Source organism: Thermobia domestica, chromosome 4, assembly GCF_964235325.1.
Source record: "Thermobia domestica chromosome 4, izTheDome1.hap1.1, whole genome shotgun sequence".
NCBI classification, from domain to species: Eukaryota; Metazoa; Arthropoda; class Insecta; order Zygentoma; family Lepismatidae; genus Thermobia; species Thermobia domestica.
Window position 1 is genome coordinate 296055231 of NC_137457.1, and position 27916 is coordinate 296083146.

Below are 27916 nucleotides of genomic sequence, written 5' to 3' on the forward strand. Positions count from 1 at the left end.
TCCGTTTTAACTTTGGAACGTGTGTGCGTAAGAGAAAGAGGGGGAGAAGTGAAAGAAGCAAAGGCAGGATGGGAAAACTTCAAGAAAGAGAGAGAGGGAGGGGGACGAATATAAATATGAAACATACTTATTATTGCAGTGTATGATGTAGAACGCACACACTGTTTATTCGAATTCTCGCCAGTGATGCTTTGTAAGTTCTCCATCAGAAGATGAATCTCTGTTTATAGCCCTTATTTTATGCGAAAAAATCATACTACCTGATGGGGAATTGAACCAAGATTTTCCATTTGGAAGTTTAGCACGCTACCAATACCCCACCGATTGCTTTAGTCAAACTTTGTTTAACAAATGGTGTAGTGTTTTTATCTGAGAACGATAACACGAAAAGTGTATACTGCAGATCAATGATGTCTTTGGAATATCCTGGTAATTCTCTTGCTCTATCCCAACCAACATTCGTAAATCGATTCTATCATGATAGAGGTGTTTGCTTCCACATTCTTATGTATTGCTTGTCCAGTATGATAAGGCGATTCTTCACAATCACTTTGTAAAAAAACTTACTTTGGCGTGAACAGGATTTTAACCTATGTTAAATAGCTGTATTATTCATAAGGCCATTACGTTACCCCTACACTATTGGGCCAGCTGAAGTTACAAGCCAAATATTACTTAGTTTAGCCTTGATCTTTGGAACGAACCAAAGTGCACAACAAAATTCATTTATTCGACGGTCTAGAGAGAAATAAAAGAAAAACATACAATCCAGGAAAAAATAGAGAAATAAAACATATATTGCAGTAATATCGCCGTGCAAATTAAAAAATACGTGAATAATAATAATAATAATAATAATAATAATAATAATAATAATAATAATAATAATAATAATAATAATAATAACCTGGCATCACAGCCCCAAACTATGGTCTGCCAATTGACTTTCTGCTGAGTGATGTGGGGTGAGCACATTGATACCGACGCGAGTGTTACTGAGTTTCTAGGCCTACCAGAATGATTTGAGTGATGTATATGATCAGCAAATTGACCCCAATGCGGTTATTACTGGATTTCTAAGGCTAACACATAGTTTTCACTTGAGTAATGTGTGGTCAACCCATCTACTCTAACGTAATTGTTACTGGGGTTTCTAGCAGGAGCGTCATTTAGGGGGGCACAGAGGGGCATTTGCCCATTGAGTTTGAGATTTATATAGATTTTATCAATAGAATAGTAGTAAGTCAGTGAAAAACCCGAAATTTTACTTATACCAAGGGGTCTTGCCCTCCCCAAGCCAAATCTGAAATGACGCTACTGGTTTCTAGGTGAGTGATGTTATCAGCACATTGTTACTGGAATCTGATTCTATCAGATGCTTATATTTAAGTGATATGTGGTCAGCACATGAACCCGAACGCGATTCCTACTAGGGCTTCCAAGTATAACAGATGGCTTTTAGTTGAGTAATATATGGTCACCACATCGATCCGCAACGCAGTTTTACTGGATCACTTACAAGAATGGTTATAGTTAAGTGATGTGTGGTCTGCACATTGATCCAATTCCTGTACTCTCTCTTACTTTTCGCCTGGTTTGGCTGCAGTGAAAATTACATGGTAGTTACGCTTTGTCTCCTCACTGAACCTAGATAACATATTGTTTATGGGTTGCATCCACCGATTGTACTTGTTCCCATGGGTTGACATTACTATTGGAACGGTAGGGGGCGAAATTCTAGGTTGCAGGGGGCGTAAATAAGGGCTCCGCAGACCTCGCAATGTGGGTACCCCCAAATCGTGAAGTTGGATGTAGAGAAGGGGCCCCACTCCACACTGTATGCGGGAAGGTTCCCAAGGCTATCCTAGTTTTTACTTGCCGTTCTCTGATTGCAGTGGTGCCCACCCCTCCTCGTGTCCATGACGCACCCCCCCTCAATTGCCTATCCGTAGGTGTTCTTCCATGAAATAAAAACTTTTCGATTTATTTTTACACCCTCTCAAACATATTTATATATATTTTTAACCCCCCCCCCAATATTTCAATGACGCAGTTTGCGTCATAGCCCCCCCTTGTGGGCACCCCTGCTGATTGTCTGCTATTGTTTCTCAAAACTTCTCCTCCATTCATTATATAGGTAAAATCGTATTCGCGCGTTCACATCAGTGATGCCAATCTCAAATATTATAAAATCCCATCTCGAGAGGCAGAAATCCCCACATTGATCTTAAATTACAAAATTAAAATTTACAAAATAATGAAAAATGAGACTATTGTATGTCACACATTTTCTTCAATATATGAGAAAGCTATCCGTTAATCCGTTTTGATCTTCTATGTTTATCAAGTAGTTGATGAAAGAGACAATTGAAAATGTTGGTGAAAACAAACACATTTTGTCCTCAGGATTTCGAATTTACGTAATTCTTTTGTATCATTATATTAAAATGAACGTAAGGATACTAGAATAACATTAGTATATTCTCCTGCGTTTTCTGTAGAACGTTTTTTGGTTGTTTCTCATTTTGCATTTTACTTTTTCCCCGTTAATTACATTATTTGTATTAAAAAAAAAATACCAAAACACAGTTTACACTTCTTGAGCTTGGTTTTTGAGAATTACAAGTTACTTCGACACTTGCATGCATTTTCCGGTAACCAAATTTAACAATTAACACTTATTTTACGATTATTTAGGAGTCATTGGTCTATTTTCCGCACATAGAGAATTTTGTTGCTGTTGATGAAATATCCCACATTTCCTTGAATTGCAACGTGAATTCCCTTTATCCCCTCTCTAGAAATTAATGTAAAAAAAATCCCATAAAACGAAATTTTTCTCATGAGTTAGTATGACTGGTTCACATATGAGTTTCATTTCGTATTTAAAATAATACAAATCTTTATACGCTTTATGAGATATTCTAGTAATAAAAATAATATTTATTTCATTATTCAGAGTTACAAAGTAGATTAATTTTCTTTCACTTTTTTTTTTTTTTTTAATATATAGATTGATTTGTATTTCGATGTGAGTACGGATAAATGTTTACAATAGAATGATGTATTGACAGATTGACAGTAAGTTTTATCTTCAGAAACATGTTATTCAGCAATGAAGCAGTAGCGTAGCGTGGTATTCCGAAATGGGGATGCCAAAGTTAGTCACTTGTGCGATACAATACTACTAAAATCAGCAATACATAGCTATACCGATAGGAAATATAGGGTTGTAAAAAAGATTAGGGGGAGACCCCCTAATTGGTGGCCTAGTGGGGCATACAGAAGCAAATGCGTGGATTACGTTGGAAGCCAATAAGCAATTGTCTCAGCTTCTTCTTACCACTACCGTGTGACAAGAAAACTCGGCCCCGCTGTTGTATGAACATTGTTTCCAGTATAGTTCCCTTTATTTCTTTCTCGTGGGCAGCTTCTTTCTCCGCATACCATACTTCAATCTCGTTCTTTAAAAAGTCACCCGTAGAAATGAAGGGAAGGGGCAGATTTGAGGAGGGCAGATTTGAGGGAGGAGGGCATATTTGAGGCTTACTCTGGGGGGAGGGGTGATGAAACTCATATTACGGTAGATGAATCTGATTTCTGAGGTGAACCTATTGTATATTATATACCAGGCGATGTAGATAAAATTGTGATACGTATCAAGTGTCGTGAACACATTCTGAAATCTGAATACATGCATATTTATAATTGATATGTTTCTATTTACGCATCCACAATGATCCACATTAAAATTTTAGAACACTTGTTTTGTAATAATATAAATAATGACTTCCCCAAAACTATGAAAGAAAATCAACTATGTGTGGCGCAACAATACTCTTATTTGAGTGCGCTCGTACGTTCTGTACAGAAACTATAGCTTAATTCAAAATAGATAAAGTTGGAAATACTTGAAGATATGCCAGCGTATATCTAAAGCAAAATGTAGAGTTGCATGGGGTGAAGGGAGTTAAGAAAGCAAATAGTTGCGCATGCCTACTCCACAGAAAGCAGACGAAAACCCCGCTTCTTGCAGTAGGTCTGGATGCCCAAGGAACATAGCATACGACAAGAGGAAAGATAGAAAATGTGCATCTGAGTGACGCGTATGCGTAGGTTCCGCTTATCAAAGTAAGGCGAGAGAGCATATCCAGAAGATTGCAGTGGAAATAATTGTGATAATTACAAGCAAACAATTTATATACAATGAAATACGTATTTTTTCTTATTAATAGGGGATGCCGGGCATACCGGCGTTCCCTTACGCTACGCCACTGCAATGAAGCAGGGTCGGATTGAGAAGCTGTCGGGGGCTCAGTCATTAGGATGGCGCACTGCCTCTAACATAGAGACATTTATTACATTTATGCATATTCTATGTAGATCAACTGGCCGATCAACAGTAATAGTATATAAAGTCCTAATACAAAAATATAAGCAGAGGCCATTTAAACGCTCAAAATGTAAGTTTCAAAATCACATAGTTTTATTCCATTATACTCAATAAAATATCTACAGCAAACATAAAGTGATGACCTTAGAGGTCAAAGTTCTAACTGACTTTTGAAATAAAGTTTATTTATGCCCAAGAAATGGACTCTTCACAGTGAAAGTGGACTGCAATGAGGTTCACCTTCTAGTTTGCATATTGTGCTGCGGAGAGTCCTTTTCTGAACACAAATAAACCTTATTGGAAAAGTCATGCACAACTTAGATCCCTTGTATTTTTGGGCCCTCAATTGAACTGTCTGAAATCAGAGAACTAAATGCATTTTCAAGCTATCAGCAACCACGAGTGAACTATGTATATATATGTAGATACAAGATATAAGCAGTGGCATAACTTATGTAGGGGCGATGAAGGAGTCAATTTACTCCCATTTAGCACTCTCGCCATTGGAAGGGCCGTACTTCAGGATGAAACTTACTCCATATGATTCAATACAAACATGAATGTATAAATGAAGCACGGAACAAGTATTTAAAAAATACCAAAAATATGATCTCAGCTCTTTTCAGTAGAATGTCTAGTGTTAAGGTCCCCAGAAATAATATATACACACAGGCTTTAAGTTGTGACGAACATTGTTCCCTTTGAGAGCCAAAGGGACTTAACTGTCGAATTTTGAAATTCTTGTTTCTGAGCTATAAGGACATGTATCATGAATTGAGTTTCGTTGTGACAGAACTAAACTTGAATTGTAACTTAAACATCGTTTTAAGAGGACAACACATTAGAAAATATTGTGAAAATACAACCCACCACATTTTTAAAATTTATTTTCTCAAAAGTACTAAAGAAAAGCTTTTACGCCCCTTTGGCTCTCAACCATCAATTTGTGAAGTATGTAATGGGCCCCTTATACAATTTTCCACAGAACTCAAAATAATAATATGGTGCTGCTACTGTACCACCAACTGAACAAAATAAATTTCTTAAGATAAAGCATAAATTAAATCTGGGCCCTTAGAAGTATTATAAATACTAATTAAAGTTTTAAATTCTATTATACAATCACAAATTACATATTTTTAAAGGAAGGCAGCTCTATATTATTCTAGAGGACCGAAATATTAATGCTTGGCCCCGCCCTCGACAAGAAGTTACAAGTTACGGAGCGGTATGTGAGGCGTTCCGGGTAGTAAGATCGAACTCAACATCGGATCATTTTCTTTACTTCCGAGCAACGACAGAAGACAAAATTTTATAATTTTAAGATTTTCTTTCCCGAGGGAAGATTTTTGAATATTCTTCTTACTTCCAAAAATTAGGACAAGTTACTGAAGGATCAATTAAAAGAAATAAATAATTGCTATTTTCCTAAAATTAGCCCTAACGATTTCATATATAGGTCTATCAATATTTCATTGAAAAAATCCTTTACTGTGGTACAAGTAATTTCTCTTGGAAATATACAGAAAGGGAAGTTTACTTGTAAAGGTGAATTTTTCTGGACAATTTTCTCAAACATGAGTTACTCGATTTTGTTCACACTTTATAAATAAACGTTTTATTAACAACCAGAGAATATGGTGCAAATCATTTACCCTGAAAAAAAATATACAAGAGGTAGTTTACTCCTGTGGTGAGTTGTTTTCTGGACAATTTCTCAAAGAAAATAATTTTGTTGATATTCGTATTTTTTAAAATTTAAATCGATTTTTCTGTTTAAATCACTTGTACTTGATTGTTTAAAAACGAAATACAATTTAAATAACATTCTTTTCTCAACGGGTAAACTAGGGGGATGTCAAGTTTCCTGTATTATGTGATCTTAGCATAAAAACGAAATCGGTGGTTCCCTGATCTTTATAATATGTTTTATCTACGGTGTTTCTCACACGAGACAGTTACTCAGTAACAGTGCATTATTGCTCTCCCAACATATAAAATTAGACAGTGACATTGATCTTTAGAATTCACTTCACAGTAATTAGACGAAAGAAATATAATTGAATCAGTAGCTTTGAAAAGCCACGAGTCAGAAAATTTAGATTTTGCTTTAATGCAACGTTTTATTTATTTATTTTGGAATACTAATTGCTCACATGTTATTTATTTCGTAAAATGACAAGAAAACTTACTTTTTCAAACAGAGGTCGATCATTTCATGTCTATCATGATTTTCAAAAATTAAACAGTTTTTTTGATTTTCTCATAACTTTACTATCTGACTCATGACCTTTCCAAAATTACTGATTCAATTATGGTAATCTTAGTACGTGTACTTCTTTTTAGAGCATCTTAATCAATAAAGAACCGAAGTAATGTGCACACATGTAGAATATGCTACTATTTTTAAAACTACAAAAAAATTTACATTGTATTGAACAGAGAGTAGGTCAATGTAAAGTAGTTCTGAACACAATGTAAAAAGAGTAGTTTTTAAAAGATATTTTAATTTTTTTTTATAACTTTTTGTACTCCTTTCATCGTAAGTTTTCTAAAATGAGTATCAATATTTCTTGCTTTAAAACTTTAAAATTATTCGAGGTGAACGTTTATATCACCATGTATTGTGTGTGAATATAAATAATTGATTTAATGTTATCTGCACAAAGTACGACGAAAATAATACCGTAATATGTAAGATCTTTTAATAATGAAATCTTTTAATAAAGAATGACTTTTTGTTTTCAAATATATTTTTCTCATTTTTCTAATTATTTACGGTGTTAACATCTAACTGAAATGCCCGTTCTTAGCACGGGAAGAATTGGTTTATGACAAATACAGGGTGTCTCAAAAGTCCCCTGACATAGGGTAACTCTGTTATTATCAGAGTTACAACAAAATGTAAGGGGAAAAACATCTCCAAATATGATATTTTTAGTCTAAAGTGACTGATTTTTTTTTTTTTTTTTAAGTTGGACGAGCCGTTTGGGCTGTGTACTCTTTATGCGCCCTATGTTAAACGAAAATGCAACGTTGCCATTTACCTCGACCCACAACATAAGTGAATGAAGTTACTGTCTTTTACGCAAACATGTCGAGGGCCAGTCCCCATTTCATTCAGTTATATTGTGGGTCCAGGTAAATGGCACCGATGCATTTTCATTTAACATTGGGCACATAAAGAGTGTACAACCCAAACGGCTCATCCGATTTAAAAAAAATATTTCACTTTAGATAGAAAACATCATATTTGGAGACGATTTTCCCTCTTACATTTTGTTGTAACTCTGATACGTTAGGGGAGTTTTGAGACACCCTGTGTATGAATTTTATATTTCAATCCTCTCTTCTACCCATTTTTCGATTCAAAGTTCTAAGAATTAACTTGAGGGGAATGCTCTTAAACTGAAGTTAGTTAATATATTTAGATTACTATTTATCTGATTCACTTTGATTCTAATGAGTCCGATCATCATGAAATAAATATATATTTATTTTAAAGAGTTACGAGTCCTCAATGCAATTTTTTATTATGGCTCAGGATTGAAATAAGGACAGCGTCATAAATAAAATGATTTTCTTTCTACAAGATTCTTTTATTTCATATATCATTTTTACATTTATATATATATTTGCACATTTTAAAGACTTATATACTCGTAAGGATTTTCAGCACAAAATTCTGAATTGATTTACAACTTACGTCACAATTCATAGAGTACAACTCTTTGAGTAATCTTCACTATAGTTGCCATATGCAACTCACAACACAATAATATATTTCTTTTGTACACCATGGAAAAATGAATGTTGCCAAGTCATAGCAAAACTAATCTCTTCTAACAGTTTTTTAGGCTATATATACAGTATGTAGCAAATGTAAAATTTCTTTTCGTGATTCCAATTCCAGATGTGGAAATATTCTTTAAAATTATCAAGGAAATAACATGGAAACTGAAGCTGCTTGGAGACTTGAGGATTTTAGAGAAATAATTTATTTATAATTTTTCCTGCGTTTATTGTTATTAATTATTATTATTATTATTATCTTATACATAAACGAACATAAAAGTTACTTATAAAGTATGATTTTTGGACTTGCATTAATCTTAAATTCCAAAAACATAAATTCAAGACAATGTCATAACTTATGCAAGCACGTATAATAAGTCTGTGGTTAATTTGACCATGTAATTTTGTACTGGTAACTTTTCAAAAATTATATCATAACGACTTCCTTATCATTTTTTTTATTTTCTCGAAGTTTTTGTATATTTTCAACATAGTTTTATTTTCTTATGTAAAAACTAAAGCTTTTGGTTTCCGATACAAGACTTGCTTTTAATTCTTAATATTTTAAAAGCAATTTGTTGTTTTGATCTTCGGAGTACAACTAAGCTGCTTTGAAGCGCCAAAACTTAAAATAAATCAAGGATTGTAAACTAAAATGGTTATATCTTGCATCAGACACGATTTTAGTTTACTGTCAATTCAGGTATTAACATTCTTTGTTTATAGTAACTGAATTTAGCCTATGTTCTTGAAGGCTTCGTGGCAATTCAACCGTACTTGAAAATTATTTACCAAGCTTTCGTTGACTATCTTGTCTTTATTCCCAAGATTTCTACTGTCAGATAAGGTGAGTCGTTTTTTGTTTCAGATTACAGGAGTTGAGAGCGTCGTCAACTTACTTTTTTTTCTCGTGGTGCTCGTGAAAGTAGTAGGTCATCGTAAATGCATTGGAGATCAGCGCTATTTGGGATCACCTACTTGTCTTTCATGAGCCCTTCAAGAAGGAGGGAATCAGCTACGCTCAACTGTCATTAAACCATGCAACAAATCATGATCATTTTACAGCTAAAAACTTTAAAACAGATGCAATAACCTAGTTAGCACGCAATAACCTAGTTAGATGCAATAAGTTTCAAGTATAAGTGAATGCCCGCGAAGACTTCTATATTTAAATCGCCGTATAAACGTATATTCCTTCATTATCTTAATTTATACTTTGTATTAGCTTTAAAAATGTAATTCTTAAAAGGATATTTCAAAGAAAATGGCTAGGAAAGAAGGTTAACAGAACTTAGTTATTTTTCTAGACATTTTTTCTTCAAAATATTGCAGCAGAGAAATTTTTTCAATATGACATAATTAATCCGTAGATTCGTACTATTTATTTCAACGTTTCCGTAAACTTTTACTGAATTCTAACAAAATTACTAGAAAAAATGAAGACACCAACATGAAAAGTAATGGATTGATTAGATTATTATCTGAAGACATGTTGAGTATATATATGTCCATATCTCTAACATAAACTTTTAGAAAATATTTTATTGTTATTAGTGTTATAAAAATTGTACAGTTCTAACGTTAATATTGACTCCTTTTTCCTAAATTCTCTCCAAAGTATAGCTTAATCGTAAACATAGTATTCTTTTTGAATTAAAACGTGAGCTTAAAGGAAACTTTTAAGTTACCCAAACAGTAATGAGATAAAAATGATTGTGGTTCTTCCGATTAAATTGACAATAATTTAAACAATCAGCATGATGTTGTTTCAGGGAAGTTATCAAAGTTGGACGAAAATATGCAACTAAAGAACATAAAAAAAGTATAAGTATATTAAAAACAAAGTCATGGCCTGTTGTAACCTCCCTGATTATTTTCTACATATATTACATTTTCGTATGTGACTGCTTATTATATGGATTGTGACTCTAGTTTATCAAATTCCGAAGTTTGCAAATTTTCAAATCAATTTGGATTAATTGCAAGAACATAAGTTATTAAATTAAAGAAAACTACAATTAAGGTGGATCACTAGATGTTCTTGGTGCTATGCTAAACGCTGCTTGAATAGTGTGGCATTGCCAGATAGTGTCGAGTGTTTACTGATGCAGTATCATAGAATTCTGCTTAGATACTTACTGGAAACATTAGTTTCCGATCCTTACCGCAATTCCGCTTCTCGAACTGCAACGCTAGAATCCAGGAATTTTCTTATTGTGACTACTACAGTAAACGTACAAATTTGGCAAGAACGCAATATGGCATTCTCCGCAAGTTTCGTCTCAAAATCTATTTTCTTAAATGTAAATTAATATTTAAAAAAAATATGAAACATAACACGAAAAACGGTCAAACAGTATATCTATTTCGTGATAAGATTATTATTTTAAAATACTTTACACACACAAATAAACATTTCATAAAACAGAGCACTTCTAACAGCAAGTGCCATCTTGTGTGCTCATTGTAAAACAAATCAAATATTTTCTTTTATTTGTTACATTTTTTCGATATCAGGAGACACAACTAAATGAATCAGTGCCTTGTGCTGTAGCTGAAACAATACTCTACCTTATAGTACAATATTTATAATATGTAACGTTTCATTGCGCCGTAGTTAAGGGAATGAGCTAAAATATGTACTGACTTCCGGGTGGTGATCCACCTCAATGAAAAACTGGATTGACATGAATTTTGTTATGATCATATTTTCAACAAGTAAAAATAACAGTTCAAAAGATTTTTTTTCTGGAAATACTTTTTAGATTGTTATATATGTTTTATTCAGCTTTTGAAAAAATAATGGACGTTGCAATCTTAAAACTAAAGTATTACCTATCCTGCAAATACATTTACAATTTTAAAATGGAAAAATCAGTCTTTTTTCTGCTTCGCATAGATATATTTAAAAACGTGTACAGAGGATGATTTTGGATTTTAAAGTATAACAATAAAAATATGTATAAAATACAAAGCAGCTAGATATAATAATATGTTTGTATTATTGCTCTATTTGCCACTCAGCTGGAATTGGATATCACGAAAAGAATAGATAAAGTCATAAATATATATATATATATCATAATATACTTACATATACACAGTATAAACTCACAGTGTTCAACGACAGTTTATAGTGTTTTTAACACTATATATGGTTTCGAAAACCAGAAATGTAATAGAGTATCCCAACGGCATATTAACAATATATATATTTTTATCGTTAAAATTGAAGTTGAGCAAAGGCACAAATGTACCATGTTCTTGGAAGATATGTATCGAGAGAGATGCAAAGCATCGTGAGATTAAAATACATATTATATATATTTTTTGTTAATAGAATTTTCCTTAGAAACTATTCAATTCATAACTTGGCAACAATGATGGAAAAATAACTTGACTATAGTACAACGTATTTGCTAAATTCACTTTACTTTCTTGGATAAAGACGGAATAGACAAGTACACAAAATGATCAGACATAATTCTATATTGCTTCCATAAAATATAAAACAGTAATATCATAATCCACTATATTCATATGATAACCATCATTAATGTATACGGATCCAAAGTTATTTTAACTATTGGTAAATGTTTTGATTAATAATTACAACCATTTATAGGACAAAGCGCACTAGATATGTTTACCTGCTTATTTATGTCACATGAACTATTAAATTACTTTGTCAACTTAGTCTTAATGTGTTTTTCTCTTAACAATATTGTTAAATGTCAAATATGTAATTAAACTAATCATGAGATCATCATCTCCTTTAAGAAATCGTATAGTTTATATTTCCTTTATCACACCAAGCTTGTTTCAGGCTCTTCCCATTTTAGTTAACAAAAACCTGTAAGTTTGCAGCAAAACATGAAACAAGTTGACATATTTGTACTAACTAAAAACACGTGAGTACACGAGGATGAAACATTGAGAAAATATATGAAACATTTATACATTTATAAATTTCATTGGAACAACATAACACTTTTATGGCGTGTTCTACGGTTTATGTAACATTGAAATGTCATCTTTAATAAAATAGGGAGTGTATATATATATATATATATATATATATATATATATATATATATATATATATATATATATATATATATATATGTAGTGAGTGTGTCTATTTGAATATTTTCAATACAGTTCGTAGTAACTTGGACAAAACCATGTTTTCTTTACGTAACAATACACTCAAGCAGTAGTCTCAATTTCGAATTTATTTACGAAAGGAATTGTATAGATAGACAGCCACTTTGGTTAATCACTATACGATGTCATGTGTAAGCTAACTTGCCACGACACTTTTTTTTTCTTTACTTATTAAGTAAATCACAATATCGCAAAGAATAAAGTTTTAAACTCATATATTCTTTGTATTATTGTGATTGACATAATAAGTAATAAAAGTAAAAAGCGACGTGGTAAGTTCGCTTACAGATGACATTGTACAATGATAAACCAAAATGGTTGTCTATCTATACAATTCCTTTCGCAAATAAATTTGAAACTGACACTGTTGTTTGCAAGTCCCAAGTTGCTACGAACTCTACTCAATAGACACACATTCACTCCAAAGTTTTCAGAAAGGGAACTGTATAGGAGGATACTTACGTTTGTCAATCCTTGTAGATGTTAAAATAAGTGCAACTTATTTTCTGGCTTGACAATAATAATAGACATTACTTGTAACTCAATGTGAAACAGCTCTGTAACAGTTGAAATCAAATTTTCTCGTTTCACGGAAGAACGTATTATCAGGAATTTGGTTTCAAGATTTTTTACTTGTCCCGACAATTTCTATCTTTTCAACATATTTGAATTAAACTAACTACCTACTACTTTGATTGGTTGCATTAATATTTACAAATAATACCTAAAGTTAGCAATTCTAAAAATAAATAAATAAAAATAACGTGTAAACGAATATCAAGCATTCTTCTGAAAGAAATGTTGCTGTCTTTACATTGTAAGAAGTGCAGGATTATATCTAATTACTAAAACATAAAGTATAAGCAGCAAACATTATCAGATTCTTTATGATTTTAATTTATATAACAATATATATTAATCAAAAACCGATTTTGTACATACATGGGAAATAAATTTAAGAGAATATGTATGAAGTTATATACAAGAAATAACAGAAAGAATATATTGGAGAAGTCACACTCTAATTAATATAGAGAAGTACAAAACCATTTCGTATCTATTCTAAAGAAACATGTATTGACATTTATGGAACTTCAGGTGCTTATTTTAGAGGACAAAATGTTATTCCCTTGAACAACACTCATTATATAAAACCCCTTTCCTATGAATTGATCAATTTAAATATATTACCCTTCGTCTAAACTTAAATCCATTGTTTTGTAAAAATAATATAGGAAATACTTATCTACTCCAAAATTATTGAAAATAGAATTTTAATTTGAGACAGATAATCGACTTGGTATTAAACTTATAAGATATAAACTGAGGGATTCGGGTGTAAAACAGGTAACCCACCAACCGAGTGAAGTCTATAAAAATCACCTTGGTTTGAGTGAGCGCCGTAAATCTTTCATTTCAAGTGGTTAAAAATTTCGTCAATTGATGGTATAGGTGACTACATAACGCATGGGAAACCACAACGTGTTTGAAGTAAAACATGGAGAGCCACAATCAATATGGAAGAAATAGTGGACAACGTGCGCACATCCACAAGCAATTTATCGAATACGGAAGTAGATTCGGCGATGTATACTGTTGTTGATGACAACGATGAAGATCCTGACTACGCTCCCGAAAGTACTACAAATTGTAGCAAGTAAAACATGGAATATCGTGATCATATTGTATGAAAACGCTACCCTGTGTGCAAGAAATTACACATGGATCTGTTACAAAAGCCTACAATTATCACAGACAACTAAAGCTTGTTACGTTGATACCTCGGAGTGATTTTGCACCTTAACAGACTTCCTCAACTCTAAGTAGTAATATAATTCAAGTAGTATACCAATGTGGCACACTTTTGCTCATTTGTGTAAAACATGATAAGCCACATTTTACACTCACGTTAAATGCAAGAAGCGGTTTAAAATTGTGTTCATTGCAAATAACAATAACTTTAAATGTCGTAACTTGAAAGGAGAAATACCTGATGTTATTTCATGTTTATATTATTTTATTTGTATGCTTACTTGTTTACTTTTCAATACAGATTTCCACAAAAATTAAAATTCGATGTTTTAGAAATCTCACTTTTGTGAATTGTTCAGTTTTACACCCAAACATCTCAATTATTTGTTTATTGTTTATCTAAAAGAAATAATTAGTTTTGAAATTTATACACTATAAATGATATACAAATTTAAAAAATCGTAAACAATAAATACAGACTAGGCAAACAAATCCTGACAAAAATAACCTATATTCAGTGCTGCCCACTCATGTTGGGGCCTTAAAAAAATATTATCCTTTAGACGTTCTTGTCAGTCAGCAAAGTTTCTTGCCTTAACTTTTCAAGATTTCAACTTACAAATATCAATCTTTTACCCTTCTTTATTCCATATTGTAGGCAACCCTGAATTATCAACAAATAAACAAATCTATCCATCACGACTCTGGAACTCACTAAAGAAATAATAAACACTTCTGACCAGAGTATATACACTTGTTTATTAAAAACTAAATTACAGTGTAACGGTTTCGACAACTTGACGTTGTCTTCATCAGACACTGTCGAAACCGTTACACTGTAATTTAGTTTTTAATAAACAAGTGTATATACTCTAGTCAGAAGTGTTTATTATTTCTTTAAATAAACAAACTTTGCAGTCACAGTTTGTCAAACTTCTTCAAGGGTCATATACTAATGATCCAATTTCTTGAAAAGAAATGATGGAAATTAAGTCGTCTCGTGTTGATATTGATCCCCGATAATTGTTTAACCAGTGATGTTAGATATATTTTAGTTTAAATTGCTTTAGAATACAGACTATATTCTTTGCAAATTTGTCAAAGCCATCATATTGTTCACCCAATGATGATTTTGGATTTGGCAACTTGCCTATTTCTCGATTACTACTATTGAATTTATCTCTTCTTGCAAGTAATGGCGTCATCAAACTCTTTATAAAAGACATGAGCCTTCGCAATTGGGAGCAATGAAGATGAAATTGTTATTATTATTAAACTAAACACTGAAATGAATTAGTTTTTTCAACACATTGCTAAAGTCTAACACAAAGAATGAAAAGTAACTGAATGGACTGCGAATCAAACCCGGGACCTCCGGTATACCAAACCGATGCGTTAACCACTACATCACTTAGTCCGCTTCCCAGAACGGCCACTCACTCTCTCACTCTCGAGGTCGGTGCTGGGAGTGGCCGTTCTGGGAAGCGGACTGGGTGGTGTAGTGGTTAACGCATCGGCTTGGTATATCGGAGGTCCCGGGTTTGAGTCCTGGTCCAGTCAGTCACTTTTTCACTCTTTGTGTTACAATTTACGCCTATAGAGCATTAAGTCTGTAAAATAAAAAAGTTAGTTTTTTTTCCACCTTTCATTAGTATACATTGCTAAAGTATTTGTTTTGAATTTTGATTTATAGAACAAAACGTTTAAATTGAGAGTTGTAAAATAAATTTGTAACTTTCCATCATTTATTCCGAAATAAGCATGATATAACAGATTCTTTACAACCTGGATAAAAAAAAAAAACGAAAATAAGGTAGGGAAAATTATTTTTCATGCAAATTAAGGATCATATTTTCCAAGTGAAACTTCATGTAAAAGCATCAGATGTGTGGAACGCCACCAACAAAGGTACCTAGGATATGTCATGTATACACCGTCAGTGGGAATACTGCGTATCACAATGCTTAATCTTGAGGGAAGAAAATATCGAGTATAACTTATCCATTTTTGTATGGACACTTTTACCTCACCTAATATTCATTTCAAATATTTATCAATAATGTTGAACAATAATACTATTAAATTCATTATTATTATTATTATTTTGAAATGAACTCAATAATTACATATATAAATCTCTTTATAACCAACAACCACATCTACTCGAAGTTACCACACTTGTAATAAATTATTGATGACGTCATTGCTTGCAGAACCGAATGATTAATAAAATGTATGTATTTGGATACATTCATCGTATTATAGTTCTGAAGAAGTAACAACACTGGTGAAATAATCATCAAGTATCAAGTTTCTTTCTCTAAAATAAACAAAACACAAATCTTCCTCTTCTGTAGAAGAACTTGGATTCTCATCGTATATTTCTTTTATGACAGATACTTCGGATATCTTTCTTCTTTTGTTTTATCAGATGGTATGAAATCGAATTTCCTAGTCCATCCTTCATAATGTTCTTGTGGTTCTTGAAAACAGACTTCATACAAGGATATGAACAAGTGGATTATTTTGAATATGAACAAATACGATGTACATACAGCATGTATTTTGTAAGTTTCTATTTATATATACTGCACGATCTGATAGTATTGTTAATATCATTATTATTACTTACACATTGGGACTAGAGTGCAATTATTACGTCTTCTGTTTCTTTTCTTTCCTATCACTATATCACCTTAAATATGTATATTTCATCTTCAAAAAAGTTTTTCTAGGTGTAATCACAGAAAAAAATAATTAGATACTGAAACTAACTGCTAGAAATAACTCTCAGCAACATTTGTAGGTCACCTCACTCTCCCGGATGGAGATCTCAAGTGAGAACGAATATAACCCGTTCTATAATCCACGACGTCCCTGCGGTGTCCATTTTGATTTGCATTATGGCGTCGACTCCACCTGCAAGAAAGTCTCTGTTGCAAAACAAACTAGCTGATTTAAACAAACACACACACAAGACAAAGTGTCGCTGTGAAACAGTCGCAATAAATAGGGTAAAACATAACTTGGATTTGAATGTAAGTTTTTAATTTTATACGAAGGACGTTCCTAACACTTATTGCTCCGAAACTACCTATCATCGAACTTTGCTGCGATTATTGTAGAATCAATTGTGTATACGTCAATATATATATATATATATATATATATATATATATATATATATATATATATATATATATATATATATATATATATATATATATATATATATATATATATAAACAACTTGACAGATGATGATATCTGTGGATTTTTCTTTCAAAATTGGATCGAATGATGCTTGCAATGTGTTCCTTTCAACAAATGTCTTCTTACTTATGTGGTTGTAAATGAACACGTGAAATAAGATGGTAAATCAAAATGACCAGCACAGAAAAATGTATACACGTTCTAAGAAATAAAATCTCTATTCAGAGACTGTACGATGTCTCTCTCAACTTCTCAAATAAAAACGTTGCAAACTCGTGCCTCCATTTTTACGTTGAGCATCAGCAACATTTGGAGCTTCCAATATCACTTTAAAATACTCCTATGTTCCTGGAACAACAATCTTGCCTACGCCGCCCATTTTGATTCATTATATTATGTCACATGTTGCTTTTACAGTTATGTGAGTAACGATATCTGTTGAGGGGAAACCATACTACACGATGGTAACATAATTTAATCCAAATTCGAGAAAATTTCACGGATTATATCTGTTTAAACGTGTCAACATATTTTTGATGAACTGTGTATAATTCTGTTAAATATATACTCATCTAATTTTAAAGTACTGGTGAAAGAAAATATTGTATTATCTTATTTAATATGTTTCCAGTTGGAATAGTTGTTTCCTATAGTTTCTTCTCGGTTCTCGTAATTTAAGTCAATAACTTTTGCAGTTCTGAAATCTCTGATGAAGATAGTAGTAGTTGGTGAAATAACTAGTAAGGTAATCCAATCATTCTTTCACTTGAAATTAGATGGGTTTATATATATATATATATATATATATATATTATTCTTCGTAATAAACCTGTAAAATTGCTCTACACCTGTGTAACTTGGACGATATTTTCCAAGAATGAGCAAAATGTACCCGAATTACATATAAACCCAATGTTAAGTCAGTTTACCAAGTTATAATTTTACCTTACTTATTAATTCACATAAACAAAGCAAGCACATATTCACTTTTCGTCAGCTTGAACAGTACTCACTACATAGAAAGAAACGAGCGGGAAACTTCTACTACAAGGGAATCACTTGCTAAATAAAGGAACTGGGTCAATTACAACACATAAACATACGGTACGTCATAATACCACAGCTCCTAATCACAGTTTGAACAAAATAATAACAAAAGGCACAACATTGACCATAACAATAAATAGCAGTGAGTATCAACATGCAATTACAGACTAATAGTGCATTGCTGCTCACGATGCTACCTTTGTTGGAATCTGTGTGTAGGTGAGTAGGTGGACTGACTTTACACTTATATTGCTTTGTGTATTTACATACTTTTTGTTTTCTTTCGCGTTTCTATTTATGGTGTTTTCTCCCGCTTTCAACCGTGAACTTTGCGTTACAATAATTATTAACGTACTTTTACTTACATGGGTGGTAGTATACACTGCTATAATGGCTCCCATGACATATGTATTTACTGTTGATAGCAGATTGTACAAAGTCGGATGTTAAGCAAAATGTATATTTCTTAATGTTAGAGGTATTATAAAAATGAACGTGCTGAAGTTCATTTGGGAGAGGGTATACGCTTTAATTTAAGCAAAGGGTAAAAAATGCTCTTACACGGATTACTATCATATTTATACCAAAGGTACCTCATATTCAATGATAACTTTGATCAGAAAATCAACTCCAAATTCCTTCGAATTTCGAACTTATTGTTGCAAATTCGAAAATCAAATATTGTTCATATTTCGGAAACAATTTGAGTTACGAGGGTGAAATAAAACATGATTACACTTTGTTGAGAATTCGTTTCCAAGATATAAACCATTTTTAATTTTTCGAATTTTCAACAATAACTTCGAAATTCGAAGGAATTTGAACTTGATTTTCTGGCCAAAGTTATCCTTAAATATGAGGTACCTTTGGTATAAATATGATAGCAATCAGTGCAAGGGCACTTTTCATCCCTTTATCCAGCTACAACCTTTATTTTACCTATTTTGCTCTATATTACCTATATTATCGCTTAAGTGTCGAACATTAGTTTTCTTTAAATTTTCTTCAAGAACAACAGAATATCATTTAGATAACCTTATAGTAGGTGAGTAACTACGGGTGGCTGGACTGGAAAATCTCCAGGGGCTCACAAGATGAACATGGCCACCTGTGATGTGGTGAAATTTGTATTTATTTATTTATTTTCATGAAAGTATTCTTAACATTAAACAAATTAAACTCATAGTTTCATTTCCTTAATTACATCAATGCATGCTATTATGAAATCATAAATTATTAGCGCTAATAACAAATGCATAAATATCTGTCTTATGTGTGGGCACGGTCATGTAATAAATAATGGAATAATGCGTAGTATGCCTATGATAATTATGTCATGATAATTACAAACTTTAAAAATAATCTATCTGAGGAGTACAATATGTCCACATAGACTGAAAGAATTAACACTTTTTTTTTTCATCTAACAGTCCTTGGCTACGTAGCTGGACTTCAAAGAACTAATAGGAAACTTTACCAAAGTTAGAGTAAGAGGAGGGAATTTTAAGTTATGAAAAATGTTATAGATTTTTACATTTATAAAAACATTAGCATAAAAGTAAGTTGTATATATTTTGCATATACAGCGCATTATGTATAAAACTAGCGTCAATTACTCACTTTGCTGAGTTAAAATAAGGAAGTTTAGTAATATGTTCCATTAGTCACTTTATACTATTGTTGAAGCGCTCTCTGATATCGGTCAGTTTCGATCATATATATATATATATATATATATATATATATATATATATATATATATACTCCCTGTACCCTAAGTTGTACCGTCAAAGTGAAATGATAAAAAAAAAATCATCCGAGGGCCGATCCTCATCTATGTTGAAAATTTGACCGAGATCGGTCGAGTGGTTCAAGGGTTATTAAGTCACAAACACAGTCACATTCATTTTTATTTATATTGATAGATTGCGTATTTCTAATATGCAGGATACAAGGGCGCCCATGTTGTAGTTTCCAAGGGGTGCAAGTATAAGTTTCAAATATAGTTTCAAATTTTGCTGTCACTAATGTAAAAATTCTATTGGGTTTTCGATATCCTGAAGTACAATTTCTTCTAGGGGGGCAAGCACCCCACCTTGCCCCCCTTGATGGAAGCCCTTGGCAGGATATAAAAATAATTAAGTTATTATAAAATTTGTAAGGATAATAATTGTCTGTTATAGCAACCAGAAGAGAAAAGGGACTCTTAAATATTTGTCATGGGCTGGCAAGCCGCTACTAACACCCCCTGCTACTTAGATCTCTTTTTCAATAAATTTGTCTGTCGCTACCAAAAAATTTCAAAATATCAGAAACAAACACTGTCAAAACCAAGATTAATTTCCATCGAAATGCATGGAAAGAACGTTGCCGCAAGAAATATAAGCGAGTTGTTTCCGATAGTAAGGACTTAAAGAGAGATTAAAGAGAATTGGGCAAGTGCTCAAAGATGAAAATGTACCAATCCACATGCTTCAAATATGCTTGGGTTGCATCCGTGAAAATATAGATTGTTTTAGATCTTATAAAAGTGTTGCACAAAGTATTATAATAATTTATTTATAAGATATATGCATGGAAAAATTTCTTTAGAGGAAAAATGTTTTCTATAAAGAACGATCAGGCATGTTTCTAGATTTGAATAATTTCAGTTTTTGTATATCATTAGAACTTCATTGTTTCGAGTTACACTCTAGTGCCTATTTTGCTCCCTAGTCTTTGAATTGAAAGTGCCTATTCTCTATGCTTTTACTGCCTGAACACTTGATCTCTAATTATAACTTTCGGATGTCAAAATTCAGCCAGAATAAAACCATATAAAAACATTATTATTCAGTGAGAAAAGAAATTTATAATGATATATAACATTAGTTGCCCAATCCGTATGAACTCTGTGTGAAGAGTGAGATCAAAGGTACAAGATGGTGTTTGCCATTTGTCGATTCTTCAGGTACGAAATAAATAAGTATCGTGTCTAGAGTAGTCTACAACATAAATAACTTGAGTTTTGAGGGTAAAGTACATTTGATTATAGATAGTGCTGAATATTGTCTCGATTTGCCATAACAATAAATTGCTCATGAAAGCGCTATCATAAGTCTAATTAAATCAGTGCATCTCTACCGAGTGGCACATCTCTACATCTGTTCTACATCTTTGCCTAACAAGAAATATAATCCAAGAAAAACTCGGTAAATGTCTTTAGCGATTTGATTTCACTCAAATAACGGCCATAGAAGAGATATGGAATAACACAGGCAACACGACCGTACACCAGCCAACAATCTTTTCTCTAATTTTACATGTATAGTAATGATCAGCGATCTTTTAATTCCACTCTTACTTGAACCAATCAATACAAATAAAACATATTTTCTGGCCTTTCGGTAACGTGAATCCATCTTATAATAACTAATGTGAACTATGTGCAAAGAGTTCTATAGCTTGCAACAGCACGTACTGTATATTTAATCTCAAAATATAATTCAGTTACTTAGTAAACTATTTTCAACACGATATTTAGTTAGTTTACAGCAGAAAGTATCGAAAAATATCAAGAAGTGTCAAGTTAAGCAAGTGTAGACTAGTGGTTAGCTTTCTCACAACGGAGCTGGAAGATTTAACGTTCAAATACAGCAGCTAGCCATCCGCACTGAAGTTTTTTCAGCTTTTTGTCTCTCAGTCTCACTATGCGAATGCGTAATCTCGAAGTTAACTGTTTTTCTAAGTCTTTACAAATTTATACAGTTGTCTCAAAAGATATATATACCATATTCACTAACCTTTCCTTTCAATAATTCAATAATAACTCAATAAAATAGTATTATTCTTGACAATTATAAGAATTGACAATAACTGATAAAAACAAGTTAGAATAAAATAAATTCACCGAAGATTTTGATTGATTAAATATTTTTCCTTTGTGATTAAGAATATTAATATTTCAAGTGTTCTCTTGAATGTGTTAGGAAAACAGAAAACTTAAAGTAATATATATATATGACATGAGAAGGGTATCAGATAACAGAAATAAACATAAGAAATGTTGAATATTTTTTTACGTTCCCTTCCAGAAAAACTTTCTACTAAATCAGTGTTATTGAATCTTCAAGTAACTTTAGTAAATTGTATTGGTTACATTTACGTTGAACAATTTGAAATATTCAGAACTAGGATACTTAGAATAAGTTAAGATAGAAGATCGCCCATTATTTAGTCGAAATCTCAACAACCAGTTTATTAAATAAATCAACAACATTTTGTATATTACTGAAAATATTCTCTAATTGGAAAGAATTACAAATTAATGTTTCAATATTTCGGCAATATCAAATGTCCTAAATATTGAGATATTAATGAGTAATTCATTAAGTTTGAAAGAAATCATGGAAAAGTTACAAAATTTGGAGAAAATTATTCAGATTTCCTAAATATGATGTGAATAATGACAAATTCCCTACATTCGGAGGAAATAAATTCTCAATGTTTGAAGAAGAAAAGATTAAATCTATAAATCTGGTGGAAATAATGAAAATTTTCCCAATTTTGTAGGAGGATATAAACATTTACATACTATAGATTAATTCATCATTGTCTGGTAATCATCTAGATTCCCCCTCATGATGCTATAAATAATAAATAGTTAGATTTTATGTTTGAACAATTTTCATCTCTGTCAAGATATCCTAGATGTACAATAGTAACAAAGTAAAGAATATTCAAATCTTTGAATAGGAAAGTAACGGTGTATTCAAGTAAAAATGATGATTGTATCTTCTAACTTATCTTAAAATTGACATTTGGGGATACAACGTTGTATTTATTGAAACTTTCGACAACGATATTTTCGACAATCATGGTGTTGGCTTCATCAGGAGGTGATCATCATCTTCATTTTTAACACATTCTTACTTAGCAAATTGTCATATATGTATATATTTCTCCTTTGCTCTAGTTGGTTTTAACTAGTTTCAACTTGAGAAGTCTTGATTTGTCGAAAGTTCTCATATTTAAAGTAAGATTAAATAAGTCAAATTCCCAAAATTCGAAGAACAAATTTAAAAGACTTAAATGTCGACAGAACAATACTAAATTCTCTACAACTGGAGGGAAAATATTTGAAAATCTTTAATTTTGATAAAAAATAAAGAAAATAGTTAAATTTTGTCGGAAACAATACAATATTTTAGAAATTTGGAGAAATAATGTTGAACTCATCTCTTCAATATCATTGGACATCTTTATCAGGTTGCATAGCTCTAAAACAAGTGCCCAAATTTCTTAAATGTTAAGTAGTACGTATACCAACCTTTTTTGTAAAAGCTCTTGTCTTAAATTTTAATTTTAACGACTACTTAAGGTTATATAGAAAAGAAGCAGTATAACTTATTCTGATGAAGTCAGTAATAAGGAGAGAAAAGATTATTGGGAAAACGTTTCAATGAACACGACAATACACCCAAATTTATTAACCTCTAAGACAAATTTAATAATAATTTCGAATTTTAAACCATACTACATTAACGTTTCGTCAGCTAGGAGGAGTCTGGTAATCCTAAGACAAAATGTGGTTATGTAATGGAATTCTTTCCTTACCGTTTCTTTACAGTAATGGGATTCTTTCCTTTAAAGTTTCAAATATCTTAGTTCTTTAAATTTGCATTACAGTTTTCTGATGTTTGTTCTTTTGAATTTACTGGGGAAAAATTCACAAAATCTATAAGGCTTCTAATGACATGTGATACTGAATATACAATGTACATATTATTATTATCATTAGGCGTTGTTTCAATATTGATTAGCAGATATAAAATTGAATAGATAACTCATATCTCTTGCTTCAATGGTCAATATCTATGGACGACACAAACATGAAGCGTCAGAGACACATGCATACAGACAGACAGACATATAGGGACATGCTACAAGAGGGACGTTTTCAGATGGTTTTTCTAAATCAGGCTTTTCTAAATTCTCTAGCAAATCAACGTGCAACTACTCGTTAGTCATTCACAAAGAACCGTAAAGATACCAACCATGAAAATGGGTATCTGTGATGGAAGGCGCGAAATATATATATATATATATGGGTTTATTTTTTTATTCTATTGAAATCAATTGTGGTATATGTGATTGTGTAAAGGATATTCGTTTCGATGATGATTACATTTACTACACGTAGCAGATCATTCACATGTCTTTAGTCTAATTTAATAACGATTTTTTTTTAAATACTTGGTGAAACGATTAATAATATGAAATTAAATCAGAAATTTTCCATACTAACTCCAACTTTTCTTTGAACAGCACTGTTTTGCTATCAGCTCAATTTATGCACACGAAGAGGTATATCATTTTCGATATTCTTTGCCGGTCAGGGTTGTCAAATTGTTATTTTATTTCATTTAAGATAATAATTATATAAAGGTAACTTCTTTACTGCAAAACTGCATTTCATTATATTTTATTATTAAGCAGATCTAAAGTTAAACTGCCGGCGGAGGGATACGAATTACATATATCCTGTAAGCCTACTTTCTTATTCAAACACAAACTATGTGTTCTCTTTCTAGTTTATCGGAAAATCAGAGCAGCTCTTCTTAAAAGTTCAAGAAATAATACCGTCTTAATCACACGCGCAATATACTACATTATACATGTTCTTCATTCCATTTATATGATTTAAAACACAACAAGACAACCGGAAACGTCGACTATAGTTCATTTTGCTCTGTAATGCTTGTTAAAGTGTCTCCACTAATTTATATCTACATAAAATATAGCAAAAATCAATCCTTAATAGAACTTGTTGTGACGGTTTGCAGTTTGTCTTCCTTTCTTAAGTTGGTACTCTTCTATTGAAGTATCTTGTAAATTTACCTGATTGCACTAAAACGTTTCTCTGTCATATGGAAGTTTGTGACTGTACCATTGACAGATGGATAAATGCATTACTTCAGCTGCTTTTGCTTTGAAACTTGAAGAGAAAAATGTTACCAATCGAAAACGGTAGCTAGAGTATCTTTAATTTTGTATTTATGACACATGGTAATATGAACTAGACGTCAAACTTTGCTCTTTTTCTTTCTTTCTGATCATTTTTCTTTTATTTTAATTATTTATGATACATGTTGATATAAACTAGACGGCGAACTTGGCTCTTTCTTCTTTCTTTCTGATCATTTTTCTTTTATTTTAATTATTTATGATACATGTTGATATAAACTAGACGGCGAACTTTGCTCTTTTTTCTTTCTTTCTGATCATTTTTCTTTTATTTTAATTATTTATGACACATGTTGATATAAACTAGACGGCGAACTTTGCTCTTTTTTCTTTTTTTCTGATCATTTTTCTTTATTTTAATTATTTATGACACATGTTGATATAAACTAGACGGCGAACTTTGCTCTTTTCTCTTTCTTTCTGATCATTTTTCTTTTATTTTAATTATTTATGACACATGTTAATATAAACTAGACGGCGAACTTTGCTCTTTTTCTGTCTTTCTGGTCATTTTTCTTTTATTTTAATTATTTATGACACATGTTGATATAAACTAGACGGCGAACTTTTCTCTTTTTCTGTCTTTCTGATCATTTTTCTTTTATTTTAATTATTTATGATACATGTTGATATAAACTAAACGGCGAACTTTGCTTTTTTTTCTTTCTTTCTGCTCATTCTTCTTTTATTTTTTTAAATATGATCTGGATGATTGATCAAGATGATCCATAAATTCAAATTCCTTTCAATTTATATTTATTTATGTTGTGTTTTGCAAAACCACGTAAATACTTATGATTTTGAAAAGTATTAATAAAATTAAGCGGAGATTATACTGTTAGACTTTCTAAAGATATAATTTTCCCTTCACCATCAAAACATCTGTGAAACATATAATATTAATAGCTTCACTATACTTTTGGATGATTGCAAATACATGAACTGTGCATGTATAATCATTAACTTGAAAGTATATTTGTGTTGATTTTAATTTAAGTACACGGGAGAAAGCGGGGAAACGACAGAAATTGCTATACATGTAGTCATGAAGGTACAGGGGAATATATATACGGAGAAGTCCATTGCGAGGGTTTTACACTGATCAAACACTCAACTGGGAACACATTGAGGATACAAGTAACTGGTTTTCGTACGTTCTTGGCTTACCTGGTGCTGTGACTCAACAAGATCAGGGTTCTGGAAGAACAGAGAGTCTCGTGACCTGGGACTGCCCATGGGGACTTAAACACATAAAAACAGGCAGAAGGAGGAGGAGGAGGGGGCGGTGGCTTCAACCAATCAATTAGTTGAGTTGTAAATCTGACTCCCGAATAGAAACACGAGTGCAGCTCTGAAAAATGACCAATATCATTTGCTATCGTAGCCATATCCCAGCCAAAAGTGCCTATCATGTCACTACGTTTCGGTAAAAAGTAAAAAAAATTAAATGTTTCGACATTGGAAATTACTCCCTAAACTTCAATATAGAAATACATTTAGATAATTTATAATAATTGTTTAAAATGTTTAGTAAAAAATTAACGCTAATATATTACAATATTCTTTCTAAATAAAAGAGAAATTGTAATACTTATTTAGAAATTGGTGTACAATATTTATTTTTGTCATAGAATAATACATTGTTCCCAAAACAGATAAATGCGTACTTATAGCTGACAACGAAAACAACGAAAACTTGTTGTGGATTTAAGTATTTTTAAGAAAAAAAAAATGAATTATGACGGTGAAATGTAATTTTAAAATACCCGTTTATAAGCTTACTTTTATATGTTCGTATATTTTAGAACAAGTTTTAAATATGTAGTTTCAAGTATATTTAGATATGAGGTTTAGTACATTCAACAATTAGAAAGTTAAAAAAGGTGTAATTACTTAAAATTTCAGAACTTCATGAAAACAAAGTCTGAATTAATTGAAATATTCCAGTAGTTTATGAAGAATTAAACAAACAGTAAAAGTTTATTTTTAAACATTATTAAAATAAAGCAAATCTTTAAAAGATATTACATTAGAAAGATTGCCTACAGAAGCTACATTGAATTTAGAATATGTTTTGAAATACACAGATAAAGTAAATTGTTAGAAGAGAACATCTACACGCATATTAAAGAATCTAGTTTCGATTTTATGAAAATATGGAAGATTTTCTTTTTATTCACACCTATGAATTTTTATAGACTCTTCTAAGTAATAGATTGGCTTAAGATCCATTTGTCTCAGTCGTTATAGGTATAGTTTTATTATTTGAATTTTATAAGTTAATTGGATTACATATTAAACCAGATTCTTTTGTGTTTTCTGCTCAATACAAAACTTTTTACTGTAGAAAAGAGGGTAGTACTAAAGACTTTTTTTTGGTATGACGTTGATTCGTGCCTGTAAGTTATCCCATTAGTACTTTGAATATTTATTTAGTAGAAGATCCTTAGCAAATTATGTAAATATTATGCTGTACACTCAAAATTTGAAAACATTTTAAACATTTAAAATAATACTGTATCATGTAATTTTGATCTTTGATGA

General features: G+C 31.6%; 1 protein-coding gene across 3 annotated transcripts in view; it reads right to left on the reverse strand.

Moving 5' to 3' along the window:
* Positions 1-7982: 7982 nt before the first annotated feature.
* LOC145684211 (solute carrier family 35 member F3) overlaps positions 7983-27916 on the reverse strand; it is a 279497-nt gene continuing 259563 nt past the window's right edge. The window contains exons 11-12 of one of the 3 annotated variants that reach the window (XM_081756278.1): positions 26540-26569; positions 7983-17026 (exon numbers count right to left, since the gene is read on the reverse strand). In XM_081756278.1, the coding sequence (XP_081612404.1) occupies positions 16915-17026; positions 26540-26569 (142 nt within the window). In that variant the 3' untranslated portion in view covers positions 7983-16914. Of the gene's footprint in view, positions 17027-26539; positions 26724-27916 lie in introns of all 3 variants that reach the window. The other 2 variants (XR_014131254.1, XM_081756279.1) reach the window with 2 other exon arrangements.